This window comes from Rhinopithecus bieti, unplaced genomic scaffold, assembly GCF_001698545.2.
Source record: "Rhinopithecus bieti isolate Rb0 unplaced genomic scaffold, ASM169854v2 scaffold_35303, whole genome shotgun sequence".
Classification (NCBI taxonomy): Eukaryota; Metazoa; Chordata; class Mammalia; order Primates; family Cercopithecidae; genus Rhinopithecus; species Rhinopithecus bieti.
The window spans coordinates 99,567-113,572 of record NW_016814746.1 but is presented as its reverse complement, the minus strand read 5'-3'; the positions used below and the strand labels follow the sequence as shown (position 1 = coordinate 113,572).

The window sequence follows — 14,006 nt, the reverse complement described above, 5'->3', positions numbered from 1 at the left end:
TAGTCTGCAGCCCCCTGGAATCACACCTGGGGAAGGGCAGTGCCCTGCAGGAAAGTGGCACGCGGTTCTCAGAAAAAGAATTAAGAAAAACATCAGCTGTCCCTAAATCTTATTTCCTGATATGCAAATTAAGACTGTTCTGGGTTCCAGGTTTCTCCTTTAACTTAAGCACTACTTAATTGTGAATTGTAATTTAATGTCTGAATGTCCAAATGCATGACTTTCTTTGGGGAAGAAATATAAAAAATCTTTCAAAAGAGTGGAAGTAGGCGACAGCTTTCTGTCTTTGCATCATACCAACTGCCTTCTGCAGCCTCATCCGTTCAGAAAGCTGGGCTTCTCCCTTCCATTGTGGAAGGGTGAGCGCCTCCTCTGAGGACCCCAGTTGTGCTGATGTTGTTGAAAACTGAGGTTCTGGAAGGGAAGGGAGGTTCTTAACCCCTCTTTAAACCCAGCAGTGAAGGCCACCTGGAGCCCATTCCCCGTTCAGTGCGGCTCAGGGAAGGGATTGGTGCGTGCGTTCCTCCAGGCAGGCTCTGTGTCCCACGTCTGACTTCTTGGCATGATCAAAGGTCGCCGCCCATGTGGGCTCCACGTGATCCCCCAGGGCACATGGCATCACAGACCACATTTCCCAGATTCCATAACCTGTAACCCCAACCTGCTCATTTGTTCACAAATGTCCAACGTGGCCTCTGCCCAGGGAATGCCACCAACAGCTGCACCTGCCAGGCGACTTCACACACCCGCTGCCTCCCTCTGGCCATCAGTCATCAGTCAGTGGGGACAGAAGCAGCGAGCACCCATATGGGGTCTGGACGTGGCTTCCAACCCAGGCCCTGGCCCAAGTGCCCTCACGTATGACACAGGCGAGCTCCCAGCACCCTCTGCCTTGTGCACAGCCACCTGCATCTCACAGGTGACCTGGCCACCGTGGCTGCTTCTGGGGCATCCATCCTCTCCTGTGCACACCAGCCCCCGCTTCTCCTAAGGCTGCCCAAGTGCCGGTTTCCTCTGCTCCTCGGCGGGGTGGCACCTCTGCCTTCTCAGTGCCAGAGGAGCCTGGGCCGTGTACGGAGCCACTGGGGTGAAGCTCATCTCAGCCTCACCTCCCACCAGGCTTGTTCCTGCCACCTTCGCCAGTGGCCACGTGTCCTCAGGCCGCCTGCTGTGAGGGCCCCAGCTGGCACCTGGCACAGTCCACCTGCAGTTCTAGTGCCAGTCGTTGTGGGCTGTCTCTCTTCATGTTCCGGGAGTGAGATGGGGTGTTACTCACCGTCTGTCTTCTCATCGAATCACCAGTTCCTGAGCACTGTGCTTTGGCTTTGCCTGTGTTTTTAACGTTTAACCTGAAGCCACGCAGTGGGCACTCTGTTGTGCAGGCTCACCATGGTCAATAGTGTGCGGGAGTGGTCCATCCACACTGTGTCGAGGAGCCCCAGGCACTCGCGCTCATTCTGCCCACACTTCCGCGGGGACTCCCGCTGTCCCTCAGACCACCATGCTGTCAGCAGGCGCCTGTCCACGCGGCTTCCCTTTCTTGGCAGCTAGGGATGAATCTGTCGTGGGCGTTCCTGGGGTGTTCTTTGGGGCATGTGGGCAGGAGTCTCTTGGGCCAATCTGGAAGTGGAGCCGTTGGATCTGGGATCATGTGTGTCTTTACATTCATCAGATGATGCCAAGCAGTTCCCAGAGGGGTCGAAGCCATTCACCCACACAGTTTCCTGTTGGCCCGTGTCCTTGCTGGCACTGGCCACTGTCAGCCTTTGCAATGTCTTAGCCTTTTCTGAGGCTGTGTGGAAGCCTTATGATTTGCATTTTCCTGGTCATACTAACGAAGCTGAGTGCTTCCCGCCGAGCACTGGGCACTTGGATACCTTGTCCCTGAGGGGCCTTTTCAAGCCAGCTGCCCTTTGTGTATTGAATTCTTATTGATCTGTACAGGTTCTTTATATATTCTGGAGACAAGCCAACATTTGTTGTGTGTAGCACACATCTCCTACCCTGGGGTTTGCCTTTTCACTCTCTTGATGACATTTTTTCAATGAACAGAAGACCTTTCTTTTAATCTGGTGCCTTCTAAGAATCTTTTCCTGCAGGGCAAGGCTTTCTGTGTCCGTGTAACAAATTTCCCCCACGCCAAGGACATCAGAAATTCTTTTGCATGACCTTCCTGAGGTTTCTCGATCTGATCTGGAGGACAACCCTTTGGCATGCAGACACAGCTGCACCTTCCCTTAAATCAACAAATTCCCACCAACTGACTTCCTCACGCCAGCCACATATGCACCCTGCATTTTCTCCACCTAAAAATGGGCAACCGGAGGCTGGATGGGTCTCAGAAGGCAGGTGCTGTTGGCAGCCCTGGCCTAACACCCATCCTGGCTTAAGCGGACCCCCAGGGGCCTCTGGAGCCACCCGAGGGCCTCCACAGACTCTGTTCCCATTAGGGGTGCTGAGCCTTCTGGTCCCACCTACCGTGTCACTGTGTCCAGAGGCTGCTGACAATTGACACAGTCCGGGGTTAACACAACAGGAACGCATTCCCCCGTGGTCCTGGAGACCAGAAGCCCAGTGTCCAGGCATCTCAGGGGTCAGCTTCCTCTGGAGGCTTGGGGGGACCCTCCCCACCTCTTCCAGCTCCTGGTGGCTCCAGTTGTCCTGCACGTGTGGCTGCGTCACTCCAGTCCCAGCCTCACGGCGACTGTCTTAGTCCGTGGGTGTTGCTGTAACAGCACCAGGCATGGTAATTTATGAAATGGTATGTTCACTTCTCACAGTTCTGGAGGCTGGAGAGTCCAAGATCAAGGCACCTGCAGGCTTGGCGTCCGACAAGGGCCCTTCCCTGCTTCTAAGACAGGGTCTGGTTGCCGTGTCTTCATGCTGCAGCCCGTGGACAAGGCACTCCGTCATTCTTCGGAACCTGGCCCCCAGAGCTCAATCTCATCCCCCAAAGACTCTAACTCTTAATGCCCCTACAATGGGGATTAGGTTCCAGTGTGAATTTTGGAGGGGACGAATTCAGCCTCTGGCACCTTCTCCTCTTCTCTGTGTATCTTCTCTTCTGCCTTTTCTAGGTAGAGACACTCACCATTGGATTTAGGGCTCAGCCGTGGCTAATCCGGGATGATCTCATTTCCAGATCCTTTCTCCAAACAAGGTTGCATTCACAGGTTCTGGAGATTAGATGGGGCCACCGCTGGCCCAGAGCTGGCCTTGTCCCAGCTGCCTGCAGGTGCCCTGGACCTGGAGCCCAGAGGGTAACCCAAGGGCAGTGACTGGGCTGGGGCGGGGCACAGTCCTCGTGCATCTGGCTCTCAGTGAAGCCGCGCTGGATGAGGGACCAGCCCCTGGTTCTGCTGTGTTCTGTAACCTGCTCTGCTCCCTGTGAGAGCCCCGGCTGTTTTCTCCTGTAACCCACTGTGCCTCCCATGAGAGCCCCAGCTGTGTTTTCTCTAACCTGCTGTGCCCGCCGTGAGAGCCCTGACTGTCCCCACGGGAGGTACCTTTAATGGAGGCCTGTCCCACCGCATCTGCAGCTGCCGCGTCTTGGACGTGGTTGATGGGATGAGCCCGCCGGGATCTATTTTATTCCCTTTTGGGATGCTCTGTTGGTGGAATGTCCTGTGTGGTGCTTTAGAGAAATGGTGTTGGCATGGGTGGTGGGCACTGGCCGGGGATGTGGTTTAACTCTCACTTGGGCCTTGGACAGCCGTCTCAGACCAGGATGAGTCTCCGCTGCAGTGTCCTTTGCAGAGTCCGGGAGCCCCATTGCACCTCTGTCCTACGGTGGCCATTTGGTGGCAAAGTTGGTGCCCCTGGCAGCCCCAGCATCTGTGGCCTGGATACTCAGTTCTAGTGGTCTGGAATGTTCCATCCTCCCTCCTGCGTCTCCCTGTCATCCTTAATCCTGAGTCTCCCACTCAGAAGGGATTTGCTGTGTAGCCTGGGAGGGTTTTCTCTGCGACTGCCCTGCCTTCTCATCCCTACACCTGTGTGCAGATGGGCTCCGGTGGCTGTCCCCAAAGTGGCCGTGCTGAGGGCTGCGGGGACCACATCCTGCAGATGGGGGCCAAGATGTGGTTCCCAGAGGCAGAGGGCACCAGGGGCTGGGTGCTGAGTGCACCCTATTGACCCGAGAAGCTCCTGTGCACCCATCTGTCTTCTTCTGAGGGCAGAGAGTGAGTGGAGGTGGCCGGGGCCACGCAGCCCCTTCTCCCCTGCCCCCCTTACCGGAAGGCTGTTGTGCAGGGTCCCTCCCACCCCATAGGACTTAGGACAGTGTGAAGCCTGCCCTGTCCTGCCCAGGTCTGAGGCCACGCAGTTGTGGTGAGTGGCAGGGGTCCCGAGTGGCCCCGTGCAGGATGGCTGAAGGACGCCATGTGAGACGACCAGGGTAGAAGTGTGGTGTGCTGTGGACGCTGCCACAGGACTTGGCCCTGCCCTCCTCCTCCCACTTCCTTGGGGACTGCACTCAGCATGGGCTTGGCCCTCAGTGTCCCTGAAGAACAGGAGCCCAACCTCAGGTCCTCTCTGGGGCAGAGCCTCAGCCCAGGCCTGGAGACCCCATCCTAGTGACCTCTCTGGACCAGTGACCTCTCAGGACAGTGACATCTGAGGACTGGCGACCTCTCTGGACTGGGGACCTCTCACGATGGGGACCTCTCAGGACCGTGGCCTTTCAGGACTGTGACCTCTCTGGACGGGCATCGTGGGCGGCCCTGGCCATGTGCGCCTGCCTGGCCTCTGGGTGGGGTGCTCTCGCATGTGCCCTGGGGACACTGGGCTTGGCTGATCACCCTGCATCTTACACTGCGGGGAAGTGCAGACTCGGAAATGGCCAGCTTTGTTTTGGGTCCATGGGTGCAGCGGGGGAAGCTGCTGGTGGCTTCTCCAGGGCAGGTGGAGCTTCAGAGGTCACCCCCGGCCTGGTCCAGCCCAGCACAACCCAGGGGACCTGCAGGACACCTGCAACCAGGACAGAGGTTCCCAGGGAGGCCAGAGCCTGAGCAGGGCCGAGGGCTGACTCTGGGGTCTCAGGCCCCAGGGAGGGGTGATGAGCTGAGGCGGGTGGTGCCTCCCACTGGCTCTGTGGCTCCTGCCTCAACCTCTGAGCCGGCACTCCTGGTGATGTGAGCACGGCCTGTCCACCAGCCTCCTCCGCCAGCAAGGCTCAGCCACCCCACAGCCGTCCATGTGGAGAGCGGTCATGTGGGCTCTGTCGGCGCCACCCCCCGTGGGTGTGGGCAGTGAACAAGGGAAAACCGAGGCTGCTGATGCCTTTAAAACAGCAACTGGCCCTAGTGACAGGCCCCAGGTCCTAGTGACACACCCCAGGCCCTAGGGACAGGCCCCTGGCCCTAGTGACAGACCCCAGGCCCTAGGGACACACCCCAGGCCCTAGGGACAGGCCCCTGGCCCTAGTGACGGACACACCCCAGGCCCTAGGGACAGGCCCCTGGCCCTAGTGACACACCCCAGGCCCTCGTGACAGACCCCAGGCCCTAGTGACAGGCTCCAGGCTCAAGGGACAGGCCCCTGGCACTAGTGACAGACCCCAGGCCCTAGTAGCAGGCTCTAGGCCCAAGGGACAGACCCCTGGCCCTAGTAACAGACCCCAGGTCCTAGTCACAGGCTGCAGGCCCAAGGGACAGGCCCTGGCTCTGGTGACTGGCAGACCCCAGGTCCTAGTGAGAGACCCCTGGTCCTAGTGACAGAGCCCTGGTCAGTCCTAGTGACTGCCCCTGGCCCTGCTTACTGACGCCACGTGGACACCCGGGTTTCCAGCCCCTGGACAGCTCTGTGATAAGAGGCCGGCTGCTGTTTCTCCAGCCCTATCAATTCTGTTCTGTCAGCTTTTCTGTAAGTTTGGCTTCGGGCAGTCCAGCATCCAGTCTTAAGGCGTTTCCCAGGAGATTCATTCTGACAAATTGGGCCCAGTTGATTTTCCGTGGGGCCTCTTGGGAACCCGGACAGCCCATGGGGTTGGGGGCAAGGTAGCCTGGGGTGTCTGGGACAAAGCCCCGCCTGAGTGGCCGAGTCCTTGGAGCTGGTGATGCACCTGGGGCAGGTGTTCCCCGGCCAGCGGGGGCGCTTCGTTCCCCAGGACATTCGCCCTCTGGGGTCTGCCTCTGCCTGCCCCGCTCTGAGGTCTGTGGTACCACCTCTGCCCTTGTCTTCTGCCCTCTCCAAGCCTGTTTTGAAAATGCCAGTTGGACAACACAGTCTGGTTCACACCTGTGGGTGAGCCCGTAGGCGCCATCCTCCTGACTCCCTGGGGAGGCCCTGGGGGTGGGGGCACGTGTGGGGTGGGCTCAGCCTCCAAGCAGGTCCTGGCTGGGCCCCACTTGGGCTCCCGTGGGGTCTAGCCAGGGAAGGGGCATGTGCTGTGAGCAGGAACCTGGGTCAGGGCAGGGCTGGGCACGTCCCTCCTACCAGGGAGGCACCGGCCAGTGGGAGAGGGTGCAGGTGCACACCTGGATGCAAGCCACAGGCCTGGGAGTGCAGGGCAGAGCTGGGGTGGTGGGCACAGGCCTGGGAGAGCAGAGCAACCCCCTGGGGGCTCAGGGCACACGCCTGGAGATGGTGGGTGCATGCCTGGGAGCTTGTCCTTTGACCCCTGGGTAAGCAGTTTGTCTTCCTGGAGTCTCTTCTGCTACACGACCTTCTTTACCCTCACGGTGACAAAGCAGAGCCTCCGAGGGAAACGCTGTGAGGGTCTGCACCCAGGGCTCAGGTGCGCTGCGTCCAGAAACTGTGGGAAAGTGGAGGACGCCTGGCCTCCACCTGTCCAAGGAGAAGCAGCTGGCACAGCCGCATACTACGCTTGGTGGTGAGCGCCAAGGGAGAGGTGCCCGCCCAGGCTCATTGTCCCTCTGACACCTCCACGTTCTCTTAAAATTAAATGTATTCTATTACCGTCATTGTGGAAACAGCACATGGGTCTAATGAAGCGATCCAGACAGTGCAACTCCCGTCTCCTCTGCTCCTGCTCGTGGTTTGCAGCCGCGTCCTTCTCCTCCAGACCCAGCAGCAGCCTGGCTGTCTTTGACAGCAGCACGTCACACCTAATTCATTCTGTCTATTTTAGTTTAAAAACCTTAAAAAAAATATTTTGTTAAGCTAATGCCTGTTTGAGGTAAAACAAAACTACAAGAACCTAGAACAGCGAAGCTCCGATGGGCTCTGAGGCGAGTCCCCGTGTGAGATCCCTGAGCGTGCACCCCACGCAGAGCCGGCTCTGGAAGCATTTCTGGCAGCCGGCGTCTGAGGTCGGCACCGCTCCACCCCTTTGGTGCAGAAAGGCTGGGGCTGAGTTGGGACGGGTTCCGCTTTTCCCTCCAGAACCGCCTGGCCTGGTCCTCGGCCCTCCCAAGCGCCCGAGGCCTCACTCCCGTGACGGCCGTGGGTTCCTGCGTCTACTCCTTCTTGTCGGCTGTTGACGGCTGTCACCCTCGTCTTCCTGGGAAGCCCAGTCACCAAGCACCTCTGCAGGGGGTGTGGCCACGTCTCTGAGCTCACACCCACTGCAGGTGGCCTCCCTCCCCTCAGCCTGAGTGGGGACAGTGGACGAGGGTATCCAAGTCCCGGCCGGAAGCATTTTTCCTCAGAACGTTTGAAGCCAGTGTCTGTCTTCAGTAGATCTGGCGATGGCCTGACCCCTATTCCTTTCTGCCTTCTCCCCCGCGGCCCCCACAGCGCTCTCGTTCGTGCCATCTCATGCTGCTTGCTGTGCTGAGAGGGGCTGAGCCCAGCAAAGGTGGTGCCTGCCCAGCAGGGGCGCAGGGGTACCTAGGCGCAGGGGCCGTGCGCTGGACCGTTCTCACGCACCGTGACTCCCACCTGCTTGGATCTCTGCTCACACGCATCCTCTTCCGCCGGGTCTGAAATTGCCTGCTGGCCTCCCTCTGACCTGCCTCAGTTTCTCCTCTTCACTCCTCGCTGCCTGATGTTTCATTACTTGTGTGTTTGTTTTTCACCTGCCCCACTGAAGGCCTCACGAGGGCAGGACGCTTTCTGTCCCGCTCAGCCTTCCAAGGCCAACCTCCAGGCTTATTAAAAACTCGTGCAAAGCACATGCTGATGGGCGGGACGTCCTGCGCGAGCCCTGAAGGCGGCGCCGAGGGGCTTCCCTCATCCCTTTGCTCCCAGGCGGGTCCCACGGGGTGCAGGTTCTCAGATGACTCACTGAGGTGTGTGAATAAGGGTCTTTGTTCAGGCGCGTCCCCACAGGCGATAAGACCACAGAACGCAGCCCTGAATTTGAAGCATCCCAGAAGGTTCTTTTCCTCTGACCCGCACGCCCACCACTGTTCTGGGTGCTCACAAAACCCACCATTGCTTCTGGGAATTTTGCAACCGCTCCTCCTGCCCAGTGTTCCCTGCTGCAGAGGACCAGTGGAAACACAAGCCAGGCCTGTGAGAAGCTCCTGTTTCAGACAAAGAAATGGTGTCAGCGATAAAACGGGACACCTGGCTCGACACCTGACCCAGCCCTTCTACCCCCAGGATCCTGACCCCAGGTGGCCCCACCCCCACCAGGATCCTGCCCCCACGTGGTCCTGCCCCGACTGGGTCCTGCCCCTGCGTCCTCCGCTGGGTTGGCATCTGCATTTTCGGTGCCTTCCAGGGAAAGGGGTGAATGGGAGGGGCCTGAGGCTCTTAAGGTCCTCAGTGTAGGGAGTGCCCCTGGTATTTTTTACAGCTGTTTTGGGGGAATTTGTGGGATCTCAAGGTCAGCAGGGGCCACACTCAGGACCCCCAGGATGACAGAGCCACACTTTGGCCATGACTGGTTCTGAGAACTCCAGATCTGAGAGGGCTCCGTGAGTCCCAGGGTTGGGACATGCACCTGTGTCCTCGGCACGGACCCTCCCACTGGCTCTTGTGTCTGTGGGCCGAGGCCACGTTCAGCTCTCAGCGCAGTGCTGACGGCCGACCTGGCATCTGGCCCCCTAGGGGAAGCGGCTGTGGTGCGGAGCCCAGCACCTCGCTTTGAGTCCTTCAGGGCCTGACTGGGTCTCACCATGCATGGTGGGGAGGCGGCCTCGGCAGCCCCGCCCTGTGGCGTAGCCCTGCGTCCCTGAACCCTCCCTGGGCGGCACCCCTCAGTCTTCTCAACCCCACGGCCCAGCCGCCTGCTCTGGGGGTGGGCGCCTTGCAAAGTCCAGAGGGCGTCCCTGCGCCCCGACGCCGGTGCCCCCACCACTGCCTCAACCCTGCACAGCCGCAGTCCCCTCCCCTGGCTGGGGCACCATGGGCTCGGCAGGCCCAGGGCACCTGGGCAGAGCATCCTCAGGTGACCCCAGGGCCATCACACACCACCCCCTCCCCAGCCCAAACCTCCATCTACGGTCAGAGGCTCTGCACTGGGGTGGGAGCGGCTGTCGCAGGACCGCTGTGGACCCTCCCGGAGGAAGGCGTCCTGTCATGGTCACGGAGCCCGGGGAGGGTGTGGTCCTCAGGTGTCCCCCAGAACTGCAGAGCGGGCATCCACAGGAGGGGCAGTGGAAAAGTGTAGCGGCAGGGAGGACCCGGGATGGGCTGTGATGCTGCCAGTCACACCCTGAGCCTGCTCGGCCTGGAGCCCCTGGCACCCAGCTCAGCTCCCACCCTGGGCTCTGCGTGCTGCTGGCTTTGTCTGACTTAGGGGGTCCTTGGCCTAATGATGGCAGTGGGCAAGGCCTCGCTTGGCTCTGCTCTGCCCAGCAGCTGGACATGCACGCCTCCAGGGCAGCTGGCTCCGAGGGTCTGAGGGGCCTCACGCCCAGCCCCGGGAGGGCCTGCCCGTCTCAGCCACGTCCTGGTGCTCGTTGGTATGGCAGGTCTCCTGGGTTGCACCCAGATCAGCTGGGACATGGCCCAGGTGACACCTTTCTTCTCTCCTTCCTCCACAGCAACATGGCTGACAAGGCCAAGCCCTCCAAAGCTGCGAACAGGACGCCCCCCAAGTCCCCGGGGGACCCCTCAAAGGACCGGGCGGCCAAGAGGCTGTCGCTGGAATCGGAGGGTGCCGGTGAGGGTGCAGCCGCGGCCCCCGAACTCAGTGCCCTGGAGGAGGCCTTCCGGCGCTTCGCGGTGCATGGAGACACCAGGGCCACTGGGAGGGAGATGCACGGCAAGAACTGGTCGAAGCTGTGCAAGGACTGCCAGGTGATCGACGGTAGGAATGTGACGGTCACCGACGTGGACATCGTCTTCAGCAAGATCAAGTGAGTGCGCTGGGCTCACAGGCCGAGGACCTGGCTTATGGCGGTCTGTGACCCTGAGCCCCCGGGTGGGTTCTGTGGGGAGTGGGCCATGGGGAGTAGAGGGGGTTGTGCTTCAAGACCCCGCCCTTCTCAGAAGCAGCCCAGACGTGGGAGTCTGAACGTGCCATCTGGGCCTCTGGGAAGCAGGGGTCTGGGCATTCCAGGACCTCTCGGTTCCGAGTCCTGAGCGGCAGCCCTGGCTCCTCCCGGCCCTGTGGTCATGCGGGGTCTTGGCATGGGAGGTGGCCTATGAGGGGGTGTCTGGCCTCGGAGCAGACGCAGGGTGAATGTTGCCCTCCAGAGTCAGGGAGCTGTGGCTGGGATCACTGGGCCTCCCCAGGAGTGGGGACAGTGACTGCCTGAAGCCTGGAGAGGCAGTTGGCTGCTGGCGGGCAGAGTTCCCAACCCTCCGTGGGTTGACTCAGGGGCTGAGTCTCAGAGGTTGGATGCTTGTGTCCCCATGCATGGAGCTGGCCATTCAGGTGTCCCCCAGCCCCTCCCAAAGCCTTTGTGCCGTTCCACTTCTGTGCCGGGATTCCCACAGGTGCCGAAACAGCAAACGGCACCAAGGAGGTGGCTCTGGCCATCACTGCAAAACCGCATCATGCCGTTTGCTTTGTCTGTGTCGTATGTGCCACGTGTGTGCGTTTCTGCGTCATGTTGTGCATGTGTGGGTGTGCATTTCCTGTTGCGTGTGTGCACGGTGTTCTGTGTCGTCGGTGTGCCATGTGCAAGTGTTTCTGTGTCATATGTTCACGTGTGCCTGCGTTTTCTTGCATCGTGTGTGCTTGTGCGTTTCTGCATACCTGTGTGCATGTGTTTCTGACATCTGTGTGGTGCAAGTGGTGGTGTTTTGCGTCGTGTGTGCACGTGGCCCGTGCATTACTCGTCGTGTGTGCATGTGTGTGCGTGTTTCTTGTGTCATGTGGTGCACTGTGCAGTTGTTTCTGTCATATGTGCACGTGTGCATGGCATATTCTGTCGTTGTGCCATGCGTTTCTGCGTCCTGTGTGCACGTGTGTGTTTCTGCGTCGTGTGTGCAGGTGTACATGTGTTTCTGTGTCGTGTGTGCACATGTGCACACATTTCTGCATCGTGTGTGCACGTGTGTGCGTTTCTGCACGTATGCTGTGCACGTGTGGTGATGTTTCTGCATCGTGTGTGCAACATATGCAGTGCATTTCTGTGTGTGTTGCACAGTGTGCACACGTTTCTTGCATCGTGTGGTGCACGTGTGGCGTGCGTTTCCTGCATCGTGTGTGCACGTGCATTTCGTGTCATGTGTGCACACGCCTGTTGCTGTGTCACACGTTGCCTGTTTTCTCCTGGATGATCGCCGGGAAGCACACTGAGGCAGCCTCACACACCCCGGTACATTTCACCTCATGTCCCGACACCCCACCATGATCGCACCTGAGAAAAGCAGTGGTTCTCCCCCAGCCCCGTGTCCAGCCCTGTCCTGTCCACCTGTGTAGAAATGGCTTTATTTTGGCGGTTTGCACCTGCGTCCACTTGCGGCCAGATTCCTACATTGCCACAACCTCATCACTCTTTCATCTCAGAGCTCCTGCTGCCTTCCCCGTCGGCGGCCTTGGCTTTGCGAGGGGCTGGGCTGTGGGTCAGACGCCCCCGTGCTGAAAGCTTTGGGGCCCAATTCTGCGGTGTCAGCACCCATCTACCAGCTCTGGGTGGGCGCCGTGGCCTTTGCAGTTGGGCTGTCTCTGCTGTGGTCTGTGGCGATGTCACATGTGTCTCCCGGGTCATGCATGACCCCTGGGTCTTGGGTGTCTCCTGGGTCGTGCGTGTTCCCGGACTGTGCGTGTCCTGGTGAGCTTCCTGTTGTGTACGGCATATCTGAGTGCATCTGAGGGCATTTTGGGTTTAGAAAGTTATGCCAGAAAAGCCATGAAACCGCTCAAAAGGATGCCTGAACCCAGACCTTCTCTCCAGCTGACTGCGTTGCAAGCTCCCCCAGCTCTAGGGGACGGCAGGGGCAACCAGGGCCAGCAAATCTTATTCGTCGTCCTGACAGCTTGCAGCCTCAGTCCCAGAGAAACTGGAGGGGAGGGTCCATCCGGGGACCCGGGTGCAAGCTGGTCTTACCCTTGACCCTGTCCAGACCCAGTGGTCCCTGCCAACCTCCTTTGTGGCTTCCCAGCCTCAGTATCCTCATGGGCTTAGCCATCGGCCGGTGTGAGAGGAGGCTGTGGCTGGCCCCTCTAGGCAGGTAGTCATGCAGCCTTGCGCTTCCCAGCCTCGGACAGGGCCATCATTTGCCAACAATGTTGGCAAATGTTAGTTGGCAATGTTAGTTGGCAATGTTAAATATCTCAGACAACAATGTTAGTATGGGCAGTTGGAGCCCATACTAACCCAGGATCACTCATCCCTGGGGCCTCTGGAGACCAGGAAGGCACAAAGAGCCTGCCAGGGCAAGGGGACCAGCAGGGCCCCGACAAGGGCTGGGGCTTGGCTTTCGAGGGTCCGTCCGACAGCCTGCACCCACCACACTGCACCCCCGGCCACAGTGCACCCCCCTGTGCTGCACCCCTGGCCATACTGCACCCCCAGCCACACTGCACCCCACGGGCTGCACCCCCGGCTACACTGTGCCCTCTGCGCTGCACCCCCGGCTATACTGCACCCCTGGCCACACTGCACCCCACACGCTGCATCCCTGGCCACAGATCCTTCGTGGACTGACTCTCGGGGCTGCACCTCCAATGGGATTGTGGCTGAGGCGACTGGCACCTGACTCAGAGGTCCAGACCCCACTTATGGGCTTTTTGGTGAGAGGCAGCTCCCATAGGCTTGCTGGGGCTCCCACATCACCCCCAGGGCTTGTCGTGCCAGCTACTGCCTGGAAGACAGACCAGCCCGCCGTCCCCTGCTGGAAACCTGCAGCCTCCTGCAGCAGCGGGCTATGTGGGGTGGGCTTGTGTAGACACCCCCAGCCAGCTGCTGGCAGGTCCTGGTGACAAGGGCTGCTCTGATGGGTCAATAGCCATGGGCAGGCGGCACTGACCTGTGCCATGCCCGAGAGGCCGGGGGCCAGAGCCTCTGGCATAGACAGTGCCCTTGTCCTGAGCCCAGAACTCACTTTGCCAAGGGGACGTGTCCCAGGCACACGAACCAGGAGAGAGAAACTGGGTCGGCTATATTTAGCCCATACAGCGGCAGGTGGGGTTCGCAGCGCGGCCATGGTGTCTGGAGCCTGCGTGGGCATTGGCAGGGCTGGCTTCTCCCCTTGGCCGCCAGGGCCCATGTGTCCCCCAGTGCTCCTCTTCCCCCTCAGGTGTCCTTGTTTGGAGGGGACCCAGCCCCTTCGTGGATCCCAGCCCCGTGCTTCTGGGCCCTGGCAGCTGCTCCTCAGCAGGCCTGGGCATGTGGGCGCGTCTGAGACGAGTCCCTGGGTGCCCTCTGTGCCGCCCAATGTGTGCTCCAGGATACACAGGAGCAGACCCGGGGCAAAGCAGTGTGGAGACCGTGCTTGTGGGTGAAGCTCCTAGAAGGGCTGGGCGGGAGGTGGGAAGAGCCTGTCCAGGGGCCATCAGCCCTGCAGGGCCAGCCCCATGCGCACAACCTTGGCGCTGCCCGGACACACCAAGTGTGGTGCCAGGTACGATTCCTTCTGCAGAAAGTGGCCTTCAAACGATGGCACATGTGTGCGTGCACATGGCCACACGTGCACACACACGCCTGCACACGCCTGCACACACATGCAGCACTCTCCCTGTGGTGGGTGGGGCTTGGCGG

General features: G+C 60.0%; 1 protein-coding gene across 1 annotated transcript in view; it reads left to right on the top strand.

Annotated features, from left to right (window-relative positions):
- Positions 1–14,006, top strand: part of TPPP (tubulin polymerization promoting protein) — a 29,951-nt gene that overhangs the window by 3,761 nt on the left and 12,184 nt on the right. The window contains exon 2 of the mRNA XM_017851906.1: positions 9,897–10,211. Coding sequence (XP_017707395.1) covers positions 9,897–10,211 — 315 coding nt within the window. The remainder of the gene's footprint in view (positions 1–9,896; positions 10,212–14,006) is intronic.